Genomic DNA, 20,600 nt, shown 5'->3' on the forward strand with positions numbered 1-20,600 from the left:
GCGTGAGTCACGTATCAGTATCACTATAAAGTAGTTAAAACAAATACACTACGTGTCTGCGAATTAGAAAATCTAATTGATAAATCTGCTTCTAGAAATGGTTGAGGAGCAAGATAAATTGCTTCCAATAGCCAATGTAGGGCGGATCATGAAACACATCCTCCCCCGGAATGCCAAAATCTCGAAAGAAGCCAAAGAAACAATGCAAGAATGTGTATCAGAGTTTATAAGTTTTGTAACCAGTGAAGCCTCAGACAAATGCCACAAGGAAAATCGAAAAACAGTGAATGGAGATGATATTTGTTGGGCTTTGAGTACGTTAGGGTTTGATAACTTCTCGGATATTATGTTAAGGTACTTGCATAAGTTTAGGGAGTTTGAAAGACAGAAGGCTGAACAAAACAAAGCCTCAAGTAGTGAAGAGAAAGATGAAGTAACCAGCAATGGCTTCTGCCCGCAGCCCGACGCTTCTGCATCACTAGAGTTCGGAATTCTTGTGAAGGGGGGAAGCTCATCTTCTAAACAGAAGTAAGTGATGAATAAAAATTTACAAGATTTAGCTGACCCTTGAATGAACTGTGACAAGTATTTTGAAGGTGAATTTCCAAACTTTTAGTTGCTAAATTTATTATCTTTTTCTTGTAATTTTCGGGATCAAAGGAAGCCATGTACCTTGTTACATAAAAAGATTTATGGATGATATATGTAATTTACTAATTTCCTTTAGTTTTGAAGATTTGGGATTGCAGTTCGTATATTTGATTAATGAGCACAAAGAAAGACTGTTCACAAAACCCTATCAAAAAGAAATTGCTCTTTACCACACAAATACATATTTCACACTGTAAAATTTATTTCTCCATCCCTCTAGATCTGTGCGAGCTCCAGTAATTTCAGCGACGAGGTTCTATTTGGATCTTGGCTACGCAATCAGGATCGATTAGGAATAAATCTTAACATTGATTAGGTCTTGACTGATCTCGTTGTTTAAGCTTACACTGCCGATGGAATTGCTAACCGTAGATCATCCTTATGGACTATTTCTCAATTTTCGATCATCGAAAACTAGAGTATAGTTAGATCTTCAGTCATCCAACTGTTGCCTAATGTTCTCCATCCTTATGGAACTCTCACTGTTCAGGTTGCACTAATCTATGACTTTAAGCTTGATGTCTGGGATCTTACTAATTTCACCATCACTGTAGTATTAATCTCTCAACTCCATCACATCCTAAAAAAAATTTGGGTTTGATTTATAATATTAATTCATATTATTAAAAATGGGAATAAATTTGCATCTTTGGCCATCCTTCTGATTGAATAAATATTGAGATTTTTTGTGATTATTCCTGTAATAGTTTGATCGTCTAATTGTGACTATTTAATTATTTCCCTTAAACCCTATAACAAATTAAGTATTATTTTCTTTGTGATTCTATTCATGTTTTACAATATCTCAGTTATATTCAACTTATAATTTCTAATAGTCAATGTTTTTCTTTGTGTTCTAACAATGTCCTCGAAAATAATTAGCCGAAAACATAGTTCTCATTTTTATTTTTTACCTTCTTGTTCTTTTTTCTGTTTTCCTCTGCTTGAGTCCCTTGCATTAGTATTTATTTTTGGTTTCTTTGTTTTATTTTGTTGATGGCTATCTTTCTGGGGTGTGGTGCCGTGGTGGAAGGCAGTGTGGTTCTTTTTGTGTCTTCGTATTCCTAGCCTCCTCCACATTTGCTCATAATGGGACGGGCTCTGATATGCTTGCCTGGGTTTGCCCCATTTGTGTTGCAAAAGTACAGAATAAGTCTCACATCGATTAGACTTGAGTAGATAATGAGCTTATAAGGCAATTTGACTACTCCATCTAGAAGATTAAACTGTTGGATAGAACCATCATTTCCCTACATTTGGTTAATTTTTATCATCTTCATGTAATCATCTCATTACTCCGATGTTGTGTCTCAACAACTTTTCCCTTCTGTCCTTGCTTAAGGTCCCCTTCATATTAGTCCTTGAAAAGTGCTATAGTGACAGGCCTTTTGGACAGGCTCAAGTGACAAAGCCGAGGTGGCAAATCAGATCAAGGGCTGAGGTGGCACCTCGGCTTGTCCAAAGGGCCTGTTAGAGTAGCAAATTACTTAGTGCTTTCATATGGTTTGAACATCGATATTAATTGTTGGTTTCTATCATTTTGACATTTCTCTCTCCTAATATATTTATATAAATAATTGTTTCTTTTTCTAGTATTTTTAATTGGATCTAACCTCTCGTCTATTTTTCCTTCTCTCTTTACTTAATTCATAATTGATTTTGATTGTATCTACACACCTTTTAATTGGAATATTAAAATTATGTTTAAAATTCTTTATATTTTCTCTGGATGCTAACCCAATGGTATCGTATTCGACTTTTAAGTGCGGTTAGAATCTTTTACACATTTGGATGGAGCTAGAAAGTCGTTCATATCATCGGTAAAGTTTGGAAGATTATGTCCAATTCAAAAAGGGAATCTCTTCTAGTTGGCTAATCCGCAACATGGTTGAGTTAATCTTCTGTCCAAGTGTTAATTTTATGATTCCTTTTTGTTTTAATGTTCGGCTTGCTGTATTGAATTATGTTATTATTGTTTCCTCTATAAGTTTAGTCCATTTTTCATACATTAAAAATTTCACAGCCACGTAGTTCGACTTGAATTAAGTTGTACAAATATTATCACACATCAATCTTCTTTGATTATTTCTATAATAGTTTGGTTGGATCTTTTAATTTCTTCGTTCTTTCCATCAATTGCGTCTCAATTACATTCCGTTTGTGTTAGGTTTCACACACATTGTAAAGCAACAATCAATCTTCTATTCGATCCATATACACAGAAATTTCTCATCATGGATAACTAGTCAAAATTAGGTTTACAGTTCCCAAAAAAACGAGGGTTAGGGTTTTCCAGACACTTGAACCTGGAAAGACATGATTTTGGTACGTACTTACTAGGCATGCTAATATTTTACAGCTTCTTCTCAATTGTTCTGCTAAAGTTAGGGATTTCAGCATGTAACCTAGGGTTTATGCAAAATCTTTGGGACCACTTTTCCAATATCTCGGACTGAGTTGCAAACTATGGGCAGTGGGAATCATGAGTGAAAATTGCTGAAATATCTCTACTTTATAGTATTTATCAATATCTTTTCATTTCTTGAGATAAAAAGGTTAGAAACATAAACTTTAAAATAGCGAGAAAAGGTTAAACAATATTGATATTGACCTATTAATCGAGGATAAATCTAAGTACAACTCACTAAGACTATTTATTTCATGGGATTGTGTGCTCTCTTACTTTTTGAAATGAAGTTCCATCGTATAACGTCATGAATGACATGTTCAGAGTAGGATTAACTAATACATATAAGATAAAAAGAACAATTTTTTAAACACGGAAAGGATTATCATTCAAAATTTTAGAGTATACTATAAAGTAAACAAAAAGAAAGGAGAGCAGGTTAATTTTATTTTATTATTATTATTTTTTTTTTTTTTTTCAAGATAACTATATTTTCTCCCTATAACTCTACTACAAGGCTAGAAGATGTGGATATAGGTTTGAAGTTGTGTAATGCACACTTAGCCATCTAGGCACCGCAAGAGGCTCACATTTTCTCAAGGTCAAAGACATAAGTTTAAGAAATAAAAATATTTAACAGTAATTTTAATGTAGTTGGTGGCCCCACTGATTAACGAAGTGTAATCATCATCTTTACCAAAAAATATTGAATTCTTTTATTTCAAAAAATTAATTAATTCTTTAAAAGTTAATCTTTACCCAAAAAGTATGTTTGCCTTTTTAGGCTTAGCCGATATACTATTGAGAATGTTTGGCTAATATAAAAAAGTTTTAATTGACACACAGGTTAATAACTCATTCCATAATCACAAAAACTACGACAATTTAATTCCATAAATTGATAACTAATTATAAAGCATAAATTTAATTTCTTCACTTTTTTTTTTGGTTTTAGAGTGCGAACTCCTCTTCGATATGAAGATGTCTGTTCAAATCCTTAATGGATAGATTATCCTTCCGATGCTTAGGATTCTTTTTGTAATATTTTTAAGTAGAAGGGAGTTTATCAATGATGAATGAGGCTATAAAAGATTCATCCATATTCATTTTATGTTGTTGAAATTGGTTATAAATGTGAACTATTTCAAGAAATTGTTCAATTACCTTCTTATTGACCACCATCCTACATTGATGAAGTGCAGAACCTACAATTTTTTTTTTTTAATTATGGTATCTTTGGACATTTCCAATACATCCCTTATTTCCTTTGCGGTCTTCTTGCCACGGTACTCATCAAAGAGTGCTTCCGACATCACATTGCATACGTGCCTTTGCATTTGTAGTCATCTTGATCCCAATTTTGCCTAAGCCGTGTGTTTGTCAAATTTTCGTCTCCTGTTTCTTTCAGCATCAGTGTATTGAGAACATATACCACATTGAAGTGGTGAGGATGAAATGAAGGTTATTCTGCAAAGTTCGGATTATTTTCCCATTCGAACATTTCTAATATTACGAAATTAACTGCAAAATCCAGTAGAGAAGACGGTGGTAGAGCAATGGAAACTTACTTCACATAGTCTTAAGACTGTTGATGAAGATACTTCATTGAAATGGTTTGAAATAATAACTCCACTATAATCACTTGACGTTACTCTTCATAAGATTATATTTATATATTATCAAAAGGGTACACGAGATCCAAATAAGCCTCCAAATTGTAATGTAATTAATGAATGAATTGTTTGTTGGCATTTATGAACTCACGATAACAAGCTCAATCACTGAGAACTTGACAAACTAATACAACAGATCTTAAATTATGTTTCTGCAGTATAATCAATAAAACTGGAGTCTGTTTATAGATTCTTGTTACATCCTTTTCCATATGTTAACATCACAGTATTTATTTTAGCTTTTAATTATATGAAACAAAACTTTGTATTACAATCATGAAAATCAATTAAGGAACGAACATGTGCCATAGGATCTGTACTGCCAAGTGAAATTCTGCCCAGATGGCAGTCCATCTTTGCCACACTGGCAGGGCAGATATTCATTCATGCAGTAAGGTCCAGAGCACCTCCGCTGGCTTTCCAAAAAACTTGATTTCAAAAACTTGATGTGCGTCATTCCTGGCCCCAGTTCCCTCTTGATTCATTGCTCCTTGACTTGGATTTTAATCTTTGTTAAGTTTTATATTGTAATTGGCGATTCTGTGAACAAATAGGACTAAACTGAATGTGTAAAAGTCAAAGAATTATGAGCAATATTTTATAGTTGGATGAGGCAGCTTAGAATCAAAAATCAAGTTTGGAACAAGGAAGAAGAAACGCCGCATTTTCGATCGCCTCTCACCAAGACAATGCTCGAGTGAGAAAAACAGAATGCCTCTCGCTCGTTCATTGTGGCTGCTTCGCTCGAGCGACAATACCCCTTTTCAAGAGCGATGGTATTATCCGGCCAACCCTAATTCGCGATTTTGAAAAGCTTTATACAGTCTATAATACCTAAACATCCCTAACAATAAATACCTAAGTCTTGCACAATTTTTTGGGTGGTTATTCATTGTGCCTATACTTCATATCATATTTATAACATCGATTGGTGATCCCAGACCCTGCTCATAAATTGATTCAACCATTTGATTCTTGACATCCTACAATCACACCTTTGACGAAAATGCCAAATCCTTGAATTCAAAACACCTTACTTCCTTAACACTTTAAGGAAGGTACTCCCTGAGTTGGCTACTGGGTGTGGTGGACTGCAAGTAAAGGAAAAGCACAAGAATTGGTTATTCTTGGAATTCCACTTGAAAGAGATAATTGTACAAGATCGGGAAGTTGGAGGAGATCTCAGTATCTTGGAGATTACAGGAAGTAAATAGAGAAGTCTAGTAAAGTTGGCTAGATAGCATCTAACTGTAATATTCATTGTCTATAATTGAGATAACTGGCTTAATTTAGAAGTTTTTACCCAATTGAGATTTCTCCGTCAATAATATTGGTGTTCATTACTACTTAGTTATTTATTGATTGCGACATTTAAACATAAGATAATTGAACTTGTATGATTAACCATCTAGAAACAATTAATAAGTGACTTATTAGTTTAAATTGTAAATTATTTACGTAAGGTCAAACTAAATCGGCTAAGTAAGGACTTTAAATCTTTGATCCAATGTACATGTTATAGATAAGATATTCGTTTGAAAAAGTCTCCAACATGTTAAAAAGCCTGTGAAAGGAAACAGTTCATCAATTCATATATATATATAGACACGAATCTGATTCCATGGCTTAAGAATTTGACAGGAATCTGAACAAAGTTAAGTGTGGAAATGCTAAGCCAATAAAAAACTAGTATTTCTAATTAGTAGTTGGATACACATCCATTCGAGAAGAAGCAAATGTGCGTCAATGTAGTCCATTCATTTTAGACTGTACTAATAATATTATTCTCAAGATTAGAACATATTGGGAGTGTTAAAGCTTGGAGAATATTGAGAAAGGGGGACCACATCCACCATTTAGACCAAAACCTTTTTAGGGTTTTCAGTTTTCGAAAGTCATTTCAGTCCCAAAAACCGGCTTCTAATTATATGGTGGGTTCATCAATCAGATTGTTTTCTTCTTTACCTATTGTTGTAATACTACTATATAGCTATATCAATATATATTTAATAGAGATAATTAATTGTACAACAAGTCACTTTATATTAGGGCCATTGACAAAACATATATACCAACAATGCCTAAACGACCAAGTTATGCCTTCCATCAATGATAATGCTTTTGCATCCTCATCTAGCTAATTAATTAATTCCATCTACATGAGAATTTCTAAGAACTACAAAAAAATTTACAGCTATACAATTAGCACATGAGATGATACTTATAGCGCGTGTATGTCAGATATCAGCAGCATTATAAAGAAGTTAATTACTAGAAACGAAATATGTGTTTCTAAATTAGAAGAAGTTCTAATTAATAACATCTGTTTTTGTAAATGGTTGAGGAGCAAGAGAAATTACCCAATGTAGGGAGGACTATGAAATACATCCTCCCCCAGAATGCCAAAATTTCGAAAGAAGCCAAAGAAACAATGCAAGAATGTGTAACAAAGTTCATAAGTTTTATAAAGTGTCACAAGGAGAATCGAAAAACAGTGAATGGAGATGATCTTTGTTGGGCTCTCAGTTCATTAGGGTTTGATAACTTTTAGGAGGTTATGTTAAGGTGCTTGCACAAGTTTAGAGAGTTTGAAAGGCAGAAGTCTGAACAAAACAAAGCCTCAAGCAGCGAAGAGGAAGATGAAGTGACTAGCTATGGGCTCGGCCTGCAGCCGGATACTTTTGCCACTTTAGAGTTTCAAATACTCGACAAGGGCGAAAACTCATCTGCTAATCAAAGTAAGAGATGAGTAAATATTCTTTAAGATTTTTCTACCCGTGAATGAACTGTGAAAAGTATCTTCCAGGTAACTTTTCAAAATTCTTGTTGCTGCTGAATCCTCATTTTCCTTGAAAACTTCGAGATCAAAGAAACCATATACCTTATTGCCTTAATAGTTATGTCCATATGTATACAATTTCCTGTATTTGAAGATTGGGGAGTGCAGTACTTATTTTTTATTTATGGAAGTATGATCGATGGATAAAGCGTAGACAAGATCGGAGTACAGGATCACGCGTTAATTGTAAAATATAAATAGTTCTTTGCATATTTGCATATTAGCCAAGTAACTATTCATCTGAATCCTCGTTTTTCTTGAAAATTTCAAGATCAAAGAAACCATATACCTTGTTTCATTAATAGTTATGTCCATATGTATATAATTTCCTGTATTTGAAGATTGGGGATTGCAGTACTTATTTTTTTATTTATGGAAGTATGATTGATGAATAAAGCGTAGACAAGATCGGAGTACAGGATCACGCGTTAATTGTAAAATATAAATAGTTCCTTGCATATTAGCCAAGTAACTATTCATCTATACTGCTCTACATTACAGTTTCAATCGTCCAGAAATTCTGAGCCATTTTTCTCTTAAGAAAGAGCATACATGGTTTTCAACATAATGAAACCCAATCACAAAGAACTTGCTCTTTACCGTGCTGAAATGCATTTTCTCTATCGATTTTCATTTAAATAATTGAAAAAGTACTGTAAATGGGATCTCTCTCTAAATCTGTACTAGCATCTTTGCCTTACACTCAAATCTCAAAAGAGAATCCATCAGAAGGAGGCTAATATATAGAGATCTTCATCATCTAATTGTTTATCTAATGTTTTCTACCCGTTTTTCCTCAGCTTTTAGTTCACCATTTAAGTCAAAAGTGGAACTAGAATTATCACTCTTCAGGTTGCAATTTTTAAATTTCTGACTTAAGCCTCTTATCTGGAGTCTTACTAGTTCTCAATTAACGTTATGTTATTTACTGAACTCCCATATATACCCTAAATAATTCTGGGTTTATTTTATAGTTCTTGAAAACTAAAAAACTAGAATATGATTAAGTCATAGTAAAAAAAGGGAGACATGATTTGCATCTTCAGCCATAGCATATGAATAAATGTTAAAGATTGTATGTGATTATTCTTTCGCTTAAAATGCGATTTGTAACTCTATTGAAGTATAAATAGAGTATTATTCTCTTTGTAAATCACATATACAAAATTCTACAATTCTCTTATTTTATTCATGGTTTATGTATCAATTATATTGAATTTTTATAATTTATAATTTGTTTTTTCTTAGTGTTAAGTCTATGTTCTCAAAAATAGTTGATTAGCTGTAAACATAACTTGCAGTTGAGGGAAGGTAGGCTTTTAGCAGCCTTTTTTTTTCAACATTATCAAAAACTCAAAAATATTACTTTCTTCCTCTGTAATTGGTGTCTTATTGCATTAGCGAATCTTGTACAGATTTGTTTTCCTTACTAAGTATCAGATCTTGCAAACAAGGTTTCTTATTATTTGCCTTCTTTATTATTATTAATTTTTTTGTTTTCCATTGCTGGAGTCCCCTTGCATTAGTATTCATTTTGGTTTTTTTGTTTTGTTTTTATTGATGGTTATCTGTCTGGTAGTGACTTAGTGTGTCATGGTGGCAAGCACTGTGGTTCTTTTTTGTGTCTTTGTATTCCAAGACTCCTCTACTCGGATTCAAATTATGTAAAAATCCTTTCTTGCTATCGAAATAAAAAATATATGGCATGGGGCTGATAATGGCACGGGGCTTTGATATGCTTGCCCGGTTTTGCCCAATTCTTTTGGGAAAGTGTAAACTAAGTCCCACATCGGCTACACGAAGTGATACATGAGTCTAACTAATCGGTTGAACTTTTGAAATGGAACCCCTAATTCGTTGATATTTTATTATCTACTCCTTATCACTTCGTTGTTGTGTGATCAGCAGCTTTTCCTTTCTGTCCTCGCTTAAGTTTACCTTCAGGTTAGTCCTTTCATCTTTAAGATCGTTGGTTCCTGATCCCTTGTTTCTATCTCATTTGATTCTTTCATAGGGTAGGATTTTGGCTCCATTAATTTCAGTCTTTATGGTTGGGTTGCTGTATTTATTTTTGTTACTAAGTTTCTAGTCCATAGTTCGTACAATAGAATTTTCCCAGGTACATAGTTCAACTCGAATTCGGTTCTACATACATATACCCAATGATCAGAGAAGCTTTGATTATTTCTATAATAGAGTGATTGTTCATTTTAATTCCTTCTTTCTTTACACTATTTGTGTCTCAATCGCATTCCATTTGTAGTTTCTAACACTGCGCGCAGTTTGGTTTCCAACTCTATCTTTATTCTTATCGTGCTATATTACATGTACAGAATGTGGTTGATAGAATTTATACAGAACAACACTAGACAAAAATTCATTGGTTATGGACTGATCATGGGCAAAAAAAGCATCATACAGGTGTTACGGTGTCTGTGAATAATTCCCTGTTCTTATCTCTATATCTATCTCACACACATTATAGAATAGCAGTCACTTCTAGTCAGTTTCCCAAGATCAAGGGGTAGGATTTTCCAGACTTGAACCTGGCAAAACATGATTTTGGTATGTACAAGGCATGCTAATACTTTATTAATCTGATATATGTTTACACAAAAAAGGACTTCTAAAATCTGATCTTCTCATAAATTCTTTGCCAAAGTTCATTAGGGTTTATCTAAAATCTATGGGACCACTTTTCCAATATCTTCCTTGGATTGAGTTACAACCTATGGACAGTGGGAATCATAAGGGAAGATGCTGATGAGCATCTTTTCATTTCTTAAGATAAAAGGTTGGAAACATTAACTTTAAAGTAGGTTTAATTAGATAAAGCTCCACCTATTACACGAGGTCAAATCCAAGCACATTTCGCTAAGATAATATTAGATTATTTATTTCCTGAATTTGCGTGCTCTCGTACTTTATGAGAAGAAGTTCTATTGAATAACATCATGAATAACATGTTTAGATTAGAATTCCAAGTATAGATATAAGATAAAAGAGAATAACTTTTTTTAAACACGCATAATGATTCATCATTCGAATTGGTTGAGTATATATAGATAATAGCAAACACAAAGAAGAAAGAGTAAAAGAGAACTTTTAACTTGTGTAATAGAAAATAATGTTTTTAGAATAAATGGTTGTGAATGACAGGATATGACAGTACTTCTAGCAATATGTAAAAATATCGTAGGTCCAAAGTGCAAACATTTGTCTAAATTTAGGTTACTTTCCCTTTTTTTTTCTTTTCTTTTTTTCTTTTTTTTTTGTAAACATGTTTACCAAAAATATAAAAGGAGTATTTAGTTCAAACAATTACGGTTCGGTTAGTATTTACTTTTCCGAAAAGTATATTTAATTTTTTGAGGCTTTGCCAAACATTGCATGTTAGAGAATGTTTTGTCTAAGCTTAAAAAGTTTAACGGTAAGCAAATAATAGGTATTTTTTTTAAGAATAATGTTTATTGTATATAAGGAGTTGAATAATAGTTTACATATAGTAATATAGGTAAGGTGTTAAAAAGAGAATAGAGATTTTTTATTTTTTTTAAATAAATTCTAATACAATCATATCTTACTACAACATATGTATGTAAATCATTATATGCATGTAGTAAAACCGAGTTTTTAAATGCTAAAATTTAAAGATTAGTAGTTTATTTAATTTTAAGACAAGACACTTTCAAATTGAGTTAAAAATAGCTACTTTCAAATAAGTAATTTTTTATTTTTTTTTACGAACATAAAAGTAGTTACCAAATAGGTTTGAGAAGGAAAAAAGATCAAAGAAAATTATACCTAAAGAGAGGGATACAAATTGATAAGTACAAAAGTCATATCTCATGTCTATTAATTAATTTATGCTCGTTGATGAAATGGCAACAAAGAGAGAATAAAGTTGTCATTTAAAAGTAAAAAGATACACACTTTAGAATCGGCTGCATATTAGTCGAATATGGAATTTACAATTTCTTGTGTTCATTGTATTACAAGAAGAGAATGGGATTACTCATAAGCAAAACATTCACAATTTGAAATAATAATCGATTAGTTAATTGTATAAGATGTTCCTTAATTTGTGCAATTAAGGGAAATTGCAGCTGCAGTCCTCAATCTATAGCGCCTCCTGCAATTTTAATCTCCACTGTTTTTTTATTGGCATTATGCTCCTCAATCTATCATAACGAGCATTCGCAGCAGCCATCGAGGATTTGGAGATCGAACATCCAAATACTACCATTCTCCATGGTAATTACTATGACGACTTCCCCTGGGTTTTATTTCGAGCCCAATTTCTTGGAAAGTCATCGTCTTCTCAAGCAAACTGTGAAAAAAAAAAAAAAAAAAGACTGATCTCGTTGTTTAAGCTTACACTGCCGATGGAATTGCTAACCGTAGATCATCCTTATGGACTATTTCTCAATTTTCGATCATCGAAAACTAGAGTATAGTTAGATCTTCAGTCATCCAACTGTTGCCTAATGTTCTCCATCCTTATGGAACTCTCACTGTTCAGGTTGCACTAATCTATGACTTTAAGCTTGATGTCTGGGATCTTACTAATTTCACCATCACTGTAGTATTAATCTCTCAACTCCATCACATCCTAAAAAAAATTTGGGTTTGATTTATAATATTAATTCATATTATTAAAAATGGGAATAAATTTGCATCTTTGGCCATCCTTCTGATTGAATAAATATTGAGATTTTTTGTGATTATTCCTGTAATAGTTTGATCGTCTAATTGTGACTATTTAATTATTTCCCATAAACCCTATAACAAATTAAGTATTATTTTCTTTGTGATTCTATTCATGTTTTACAATATCTCAGTTATATTCAACTTATAATTTCTAATAGTCAATGTTTTTCTTTGTGTTCTAACAATGTCCTCGAAAATAATTAGCCGAAAACATAGTTCTCATTTTTATTTTTTACCTTCTTGTTCTTTTTTCTGTTTTCCTCTGCTTGAGTCCCTTGCATTAGTATTTATTTTTGGTTTCTTTGTTTTATTTTGTTGATGGCTATCTTTCTGGGGTGTGGTGCCGTGGTGGAAGGCAGTGTGGTTCTTTTTGTGTCTTCGTATTCCTAGCCTCCTCCACATTTGCTCATAATGGGACGGGCTCTGATATGCTTGCCTGGGTTTGCCCCATTTGTGTTGCAAAAGTACAGAATAAGTCTCACATCGATTAGACTTGAGTAGATAATGAGCTTATAAGGCAATTTGACTACTCCATCTAGAAGATTAAACTGTTGGATAGAACCATCATTTCCCTACATTTGGTTAATTTTTATCATCTTCATGTAATCATCTCATTACTCCGATGTTGTGTCTCAACAACTTTTCCCTTCTGTCCTTGCTTAAGGTCCCCTTCATATTAGTCCTTGAAAAGTGCTATAGTGACAGGCCTTTTGGACAGGCTCAAGTGACAAAGCCGAGGTGGCAAATCAGATCAAGGGCTGAGGTGGCACCTCGGCTTGTCCAAAGGGCCTGTTAGAGTAGCAAATTACTTAGTGCTTTCATATGGTTTGAACATCGATATTAATTGTTGGTTTCTATCATTTTGACATTTCTCTCTCCTAATATATTTATATAAATAATTTTGTTTCTTTTTCTAGTATTTTTAATTGGATCTAACCTCTCGTCTATTTTTCCTTCTCTCTTTACTTAATTCATAATTGATTTTGATTGTATCTACACACCTTTTAATTGGAATATTAAAATTATGTTTAAAATTCTTTATATTTTCTCTGGATGCTAACTCAATGGTATCGTATTCGACTTTTAAGTGCGGTTAGAATCTTTTACACATTTGGATGGAGCTAGAAAGTCGTTCATATCATCGGTAAAGTTTGGAAGATTATGTCCAATTCAAAAAGGGAATCTCTTCTAGTTGGCTAATCCGCAACATGGTTGAGTTAATCTTCTGTCCAAGTGTTAATTTTATGATTCCTTTTTGTTTTAATGTTCGGCTTGCTGTATTGAATTATGTTATTATTGTTTCCTCTATAAGTTTAGTCCATTTTTCATACATTAAAAATTTCACAGCCACGTAGTTCGACTTGAATTAAGTTGTACAAATATTATCACACATCAATCTTCTTTGATTATTTCTATAATAGTTTGGTTGGATCTTTTAATTTCTTCGTTCTTTCCATCAATTGCGTCTCAATTACATTCCGTTTGTGTTAGGTTTCACACACATTGTAAAGCAACAATCAATCTTCTATTCGATCCATATACACAGAAATTTCTCATCATGGATAACTAGTCAAAATTAGGTTTACAGTTCCCAAAAAAACGAGGGTTAGGGTTTTCCAGACACTTGAACCTGGAAAGACATGATTTTGGTACGTACTTACTAGGCATGCTAATATTTTACAGCTTCTTCTCAATTGTTCTGCTAAAGTTAGGGATTTCAGCATGTAACCTAGGGTTTATGCAAAATCTTTGGGACCACTTTTCCAATATCTCGGACTGAGTTGCAAACTATGGGCAGTGGGAATCATGAGTGAAAATTGCTGAAATATCTCTACTTTATAGTATTTATCAATATCTTTTCATTTCTTGAGATAAAAAGGTTAGAAACATAAACTTTAAAATAGCGAGAAATGGTTAAACAATATTGATATTGACCTATTAATCGAGGATAAATCTAAGTACAACTCACTAAGACTATTTATTTCATGGGATTGTGTGCTCTCTTACTTTTTGAAATGAAGTTCCATCGTATAACGTCATGAATGACATGTTCAGAGTAGGATTAACTAATACATATAAGATAAAAAGAACAATTTTTTAAACACGGAAAGGATTATCATTCAAAATTTTAGAGTATACTATAAAGTAAACAAAAAGAAAGGAGAGCAGGTTAATTTTATTTTATTATTATTATTATTATTTTTTTCAAGATAACTATATTTTCTCCCTATAACTCTACTACAAGGCTAGAAGATGTGGATATAGGTTTGAAGTTGTGTGATGCACACTTAGCCATCTAGGCACCGCAAGAGGCTCACATTTTCTCAAGGTCAAAGACATAAGTTTAAGAAATAAAAATATTTAACAGTAATTTTAATGTAGTTGGTGGCCCCACTGATTAACGAAGTGTAATCATCATCTTTACCAAAAAATATTGAATTCTTTTATTTCAAAAAATTAATTAATTCTTTAAAAGTTAATCTTTACCCAAAAAGTATGTTTGCCTTTTTAGGCTTAGCCGATATACTATTGAGAATGTTTGGCTAATATAAAAAAGTTTTAATTGACACACAGGTTAATAACTCATTCCATAATCACAAAAACTACGACAATTTAATTCCATAAATTGATAACTAATTATAAAGCATAAATTTAATTTCTTCACTTTTTTTTTTGGTTTTAGAGTGCGAACTCCTCTTCGATATGAAGATGTCTGTTCAAATCCTTAATGGATAGATTATCCTTCCGATGCTTAGGATTCTTTTTGTAATATTTTTAAGTAGAAGGGAGTTTATCAATGATGAATGAGGCTATAAAAGATTCATCCATATTCATTTTATGTTGTTGAAATTGGTTATAAATGTGAACTATTTCAAGAAATTGTTCGATTACCTTCTTATTGACCACCATCCTACATTGATGAAGTGCAGAACCTACAATTTTTTTTTTTTAATTATGGTATCTTTGGACATTTCCAATACATCCCTTATTTCCTTTGCGGTCTTCTTGCCACGGTACTCATCAAAGAGTGCTTCCGACATCACATTGCATACGTGCCTTTGCATTTGTAGTCATCTTGATCCCAATTTTGCCTAAGCCGTGTGTTTGTCAAATTTTCGTCTCCTGTTTCTTTCAGCATCAGTGTATTGAGAACATATACCACATTGAAGTGGTGAGGATGAAATGAAGGTTATTCTGCAAAGTTCGGATTATTTTCCCATTCGAACATTTCTAATATTACGAAATTAACTGCAAAATCCAGTAGAGAAGACGGTGGTAGAGCAATGGAAACTTACTTCACATAGTCTTAAGACTGTTGATGAAGATACTTCATTGAAATGGTTTGAAATAATAACTCCACTATAATCACTTGACGTTACTCTTCATAAGATTATATTTATATATTATCAAAAGGGTACACGAGATCCAAATAAGCCTCCAAATTGTAATGTAATTAATGAATGAATTGTTTGTTGGCATTTATGAACTCACGATAACAAGCTCAATCACTGAGAACTTGACAAACTAATACAACAGATCTTAAATTATGTGTCTGCAGTATAATCAATAAAACTGGAGTCTGTTTATAGATTCTTGTTACATCCTTTTCCATATGTTAACATCACAGTATTTATTTTAGCTTTGAATTATATGAAACAAAACTTTGCATTACAATCATGAAAATCAATTAAGGAACGAACATGTGCCATAGGATCTGTACTGCCAAGTGAAATTCTGCCCAGATGGCAGTCCATCTTTGCCACACTGGCAGGGCAGATATTCATTCATGCAGTAAGGTCCAGAGCACCTCCGCTGGCTTTCCAAAAAACTTGATTTCAAAAACTTGATGTGCGTCATTCCTGGCCCCAGTTCCCTCTTGATTCATTGCTCCTTGACTTGGATTTTAATCTTTGTTAAGTTTTATATTATAATTGGCGATTCTGTGAACAAATAGCACTAAATTGAATGTGTAAAAGTCAAAGAATTATGAGCAATATTGTATAGTTGGATGAGGCAGCTTAGAATCAAAAATAAAGTTTGGAACAAGGAAGAAGAAACGCCGCATTTTCGATCGCCTCTCACCAAGACAATGCTCGAGTGAGAAAAACAGAATGCCTCTCGCTCGTTCATTGTGGCTGCTTCGCTCGAGCGACAATACCCCTTTTCAAGAGCGATGGTATTATCCGGCCAACCCTAATTCGCGATTTTGAAAAGCTTTATACAGTCTATAATACCTAAACATCCCTAACAATAAATACCTAAGTCTTGCACAATTTTTTGGGTGGTTATTCATTGTGCCTATACTTCATATCATATTTATAACATCGATTGGTGATCCCAGACCCTGCTCATAAATTGATTCAACCATTTGATTCTTGACATCCTACAATCACACCTTTGACGAAAATGCCAAATCCTTGAATTCAAAACACCTTACTTCCTTAACACTTTAAGGAAGGTACTCCCTGAGTTGGCTACTGGGTGTGGTGGACTGCAAGTAAAGGAAAAGCACAAGAATTGGTTATTCTTGGAATTCCACTTGAAAGAGATAATTGTACAAGATCGGGAAGTTGGAGGAGATCTCAGTATCTTGGAGATTACAGGAAGTAAATAGAGAAGTCTAGTAAAGTTGGCTAGATAGCATCTAACTGTAATATTCATTGTCTATAATTGAGATAACTGGCTTAATTTAGAAGTTTTTACCCAATTGAGATTTCTCCGTCAATAATATTGGTGTTCATTACTACTTAGTTATTTATTGATTGCGACATTTAAACATAAGATAATTGAACTTGTATGATTAACCATCTAAAAACAATTAATAAGTGACTTATTAGTTTAAATTGTAAATTATGTACGTAAGGTCAAACTAAATCGGCTAAGTAAGGACTTTAAATCTTTGATCCAATGTACATGTTATAGATAAGATATTCGTTTGAAAAAGTCTCCAACATGTTAAAAAGCCTGTGAAAGGAAACAGTTCATCAATTCATATATATATATATATAGACACGAATCTGATTCCATGGCTTAAGAATTTGACAGGAATCTGAACAAAGTTAAGTGTGGAAATGCTAAGCCAATAAAAAACTAGTATTTCTAATTAGTAGTTGGATACACATCCATTCGAGAAGAAGCAAATGTGCGTCGATGTAGTCCATTCATTTTAGACTGTACTAATAATATTATTCTCAAGATTAGAACATATTGGGAGTGTTAAAGCTTGGAGAATATTGAGAAAGGGGGACCACATCCACCATTTAGACCAAAACCTTTTTAGGGTTTTCAGTTTTCGAAAGTCATTTCAGTCCCAAAAACCGGCTTATAATTATATGGTGGGTTCATCAATCAGATTGTTTTCTTCTTTACCTATTGTTTGGGGTGGGGTGGGGGGGTGCAGCATGTAATACTACTATAGAGCTATATCAATATATATTTAATCGAGATAATTTTTGGTACAACAAGTTACTTTATATTAGGGCCATTGACAAAACATATATACCAACAATGCCTAAACCACCAAGTTATGCCTCCCATCAATGATAATGCTTTTGCATCCTCATCTAGCTAATTAATTAATTCCATCTACATGAGAATTTCTAAGAACTACAAAAAAATTTACAGTTATACAATTAGCACATGAGATGATACTTATAGCGCGTGTATGTCATATCTCAGCAGCATTATAAAGAAGTTAATTACTAGAAACGAAATATGTGTTTCTAAATTAGAAGAAGGTCTAATTAATAACATCTGTTTTTGTAAATGGTTGAGGGGCAAGAGAAATTAGCCAATGTAGGGAGGATTATGAAATACATCCTCCCCCAGAATGCCAAAATTTCGAAAGAAGCCAAAGAAACAATGCAAGAATGTGTAACAAAGTTCATAAGTTTTATAAACAGTGAAGAATCAGACAAGTGTCACAAGGAGAATCGAAAAACAGTGAATGGAGATGACCTTTGTTGGGCTCTCAATACATTAGGGTTTGATAACTTTTAGGAGGTTATGTTAAGGTGCTTGCACAAGTTTAGAGAGTTTGAAAGGCAGAAGTCTGAACAAAACAAAGCCTCAAGCAGTGAAGAGGAAGATGAAGTAACTAGCTAAGGGCTTGCCTGCAGCCGGACACTTTTGCCTTTAGAGTTTCAAATACTCGACAAGGGCGAAAACTCATCTGCTAATCAAAGTAAGAGATGAGTAAATATTCTTTAAGATTGTTTCCACCCGCGAATGAACTGTGAAAATTATCTTCCAGGTAACTTTTCAAAATTCTTGTTCCTGCGGAATCCTCGTTTTTCTTGAAAATTTCGAGATCAAAGAAACCATACACCTTGTTGCATTAATAGTTATATCCATATGTATATAATTTCCGGTATTTGAAGATTGGGGATTGCAGTACTTATTTTTAATTTATGGAAGTATGATTGATGGATAAAGCGTAGACAAGATCGGAGTACAGGATCACGCGTTAATTGTAAAATATAAATAGTTCTTTGCATATTAGCCAAGTAACTATTCATCTATACTGCTCTACATTACAGTTTCAATCGTCGAGAAATACTGATCCATTTTTCTCTTAAGAAAGAGCATACATGATTATCAACATAATGAAACCCAATCACAAAGAACTTGCTCTTTACCGTGCTGAAATGCAATTTCTCCATCGATTTTTATTTCAATAATTGAAAAAGTATTGTAAATGGGATCTCTCTCTAAATCTGTATTAGCATTTTTGCCCTACACTCAAATCTCAAAAGAGAATCCATCAGGAGGCTAATATATAGAGATCTTCATCATCTAATTGTTTATCTAATGTTTTCTACCCGTTTTTCCTCAGCTTTTAGTTCACCATTTAAGTCAAAAGTGGAACTAGAATTATCACTCTTCAGGTTGCAATTTTTAAATTTCTGACTTTAAGCCTCTTATCTGGAGTCTTACTAGTTCTCAATTAACGTTACGTTATTTACTGAACTCCAATATATACCCTAAATAATTCTGGGTTTATTTTATAGTTCTTGAAAACTAAAAAACTAGAATATGATTAACTCATTGTAAAAAAAGGGAGAAATGATTTGCATCTTCAGCCATAGCATATGAATAAATGTTAAAGATTGTATGTGATTATTCTTTCGCTTAAACAGCGATTTGTAACCCTATTGAAGTATAAATAGAGTATTATTCTCTTTGTAAATCACATATACAAAATTCTACAATTCTCTTATTTTATTCACGGTTTATGTCTCAATTATATTGAATTTTTATAATTTATAATTTGTTTTTTCTTAGTGTTAAGTCTATGTTCTCAAAAATAGTTGATTAGCTGTAAACATAACTTGCAGTTGAGGGAAGGTATGCTTTTAGCAGCTCTTTTTTTCAACAATATCAAAAACTCAAATATTACTTTCTTCCTCTGTAATTGGTGTCTTATTGTATTAGTGAATCTTGCACAGATTTGTTTTCCTTATTAAGAATCAAATCTTGCAAACAGGGTTTCTTATTATTTGCCTTCTTTATTATTATTATTTTTTTTTTTTTGTTTTCCATTGCTGGAGTTCCCTTGCATCAGTATTCATTTTGGTTTGTTTGTTATGTTTTTATTGATGGTTATATGTCTGGTAGTGTGTCATGGTGGCGAGGACTGTGGTTCTTTTTTGTCTTTGTATTCCAAGACTCCTCTACATTTGCTGATAATGGCACGGGGCTCTGATATGATTGCCTGTTTTTGCCCTGTTCGTTCGGAAAGTGTAATCAAAGTCCCACATCGGCTACACAAGGTGATACATGGGTCTACCTAATAGGTTAAGCTTTTGATTTGTTGTGTGATAAGCAGCTTTTCCTTTCTGTCCTTGCCTAAGGTTACCTTCAGGTTAGTCCTTTCATCTTTAAGATCGTTGGTTCCTGATCCCTTGTTTCTATCTCATTTGATTCTTTCATAGGGTAGTATTTTGGCTCCATTAATTTCAGTCTTTATGGTTGGGTTGCTGTATTTATTTTTGTTACTAAGTTTCTAGTCCATAGTTCGTACAATAGAATTTTCCCAGGCACATAGTTCAACTCGAATTCGGTTCTATATACATATATTCAATGATCAGAAAAGCTTTGATTATTTCTGTAATAGAGTGATTGTTCGTTTTAATTCCTTCTTTCTTTACACTATTTGTGTCTCAATCGCATTCCATTTGTAGTTTCTAACACTGCGCGCAGTTTGGTTTCCAACTCTATCTTTATTCTTATCGTGCTATATTACGTGTACAGAATGTGGTTGATAGAATTTATACAGAACAACACTTGACAAAAATTCATTGGTTATGGACTGATCATG

General features: G+C 33.0%; 1 protein-coding gene across 1 annotated transcript; it reads left to right on the forward strand.

Moving 5' to 3' along the window:
• On the forward strand, positions 1-751 carry LOC111410965 (nuclear transcription factor Y subunit B-4-like). The gene has a single exon (XM_023041554.1). It carries the CDS (start codon positions 98-100, stop codon positions 530-532), a length of 435 nt encoding a protein of 144 aa, XP_022897322.1. The 5' UTR covers positions 1-97; the 3' UTR covers positions 533-751.
• Positions 752-20,600: the final 19,849 nt, after the last annotated feature.

Source organism: Olea europaea, chromosome 15, assembly GCF_002742605.1.
Source record: "Olea europaea var. sylvestris chromosome 15, O_europaea_v1, whole genome shotgun sequence".
Lineage (NCBI taxonomy): Eukaryota > Viridiplantae > Streptophyta > Magnoliopsida > Lamiales > Oleaceae > Olea > Olea europaea.

Excerpts from the sequence above, each read along its gene's own strand:
- LOC111410965 (XM_023041554.1), top strand. The coding sequence starts at position 98 with ATGGTTGAGGAGCAAGATAAATTGCTTCCAATAGCCAATGTAGGGCGG.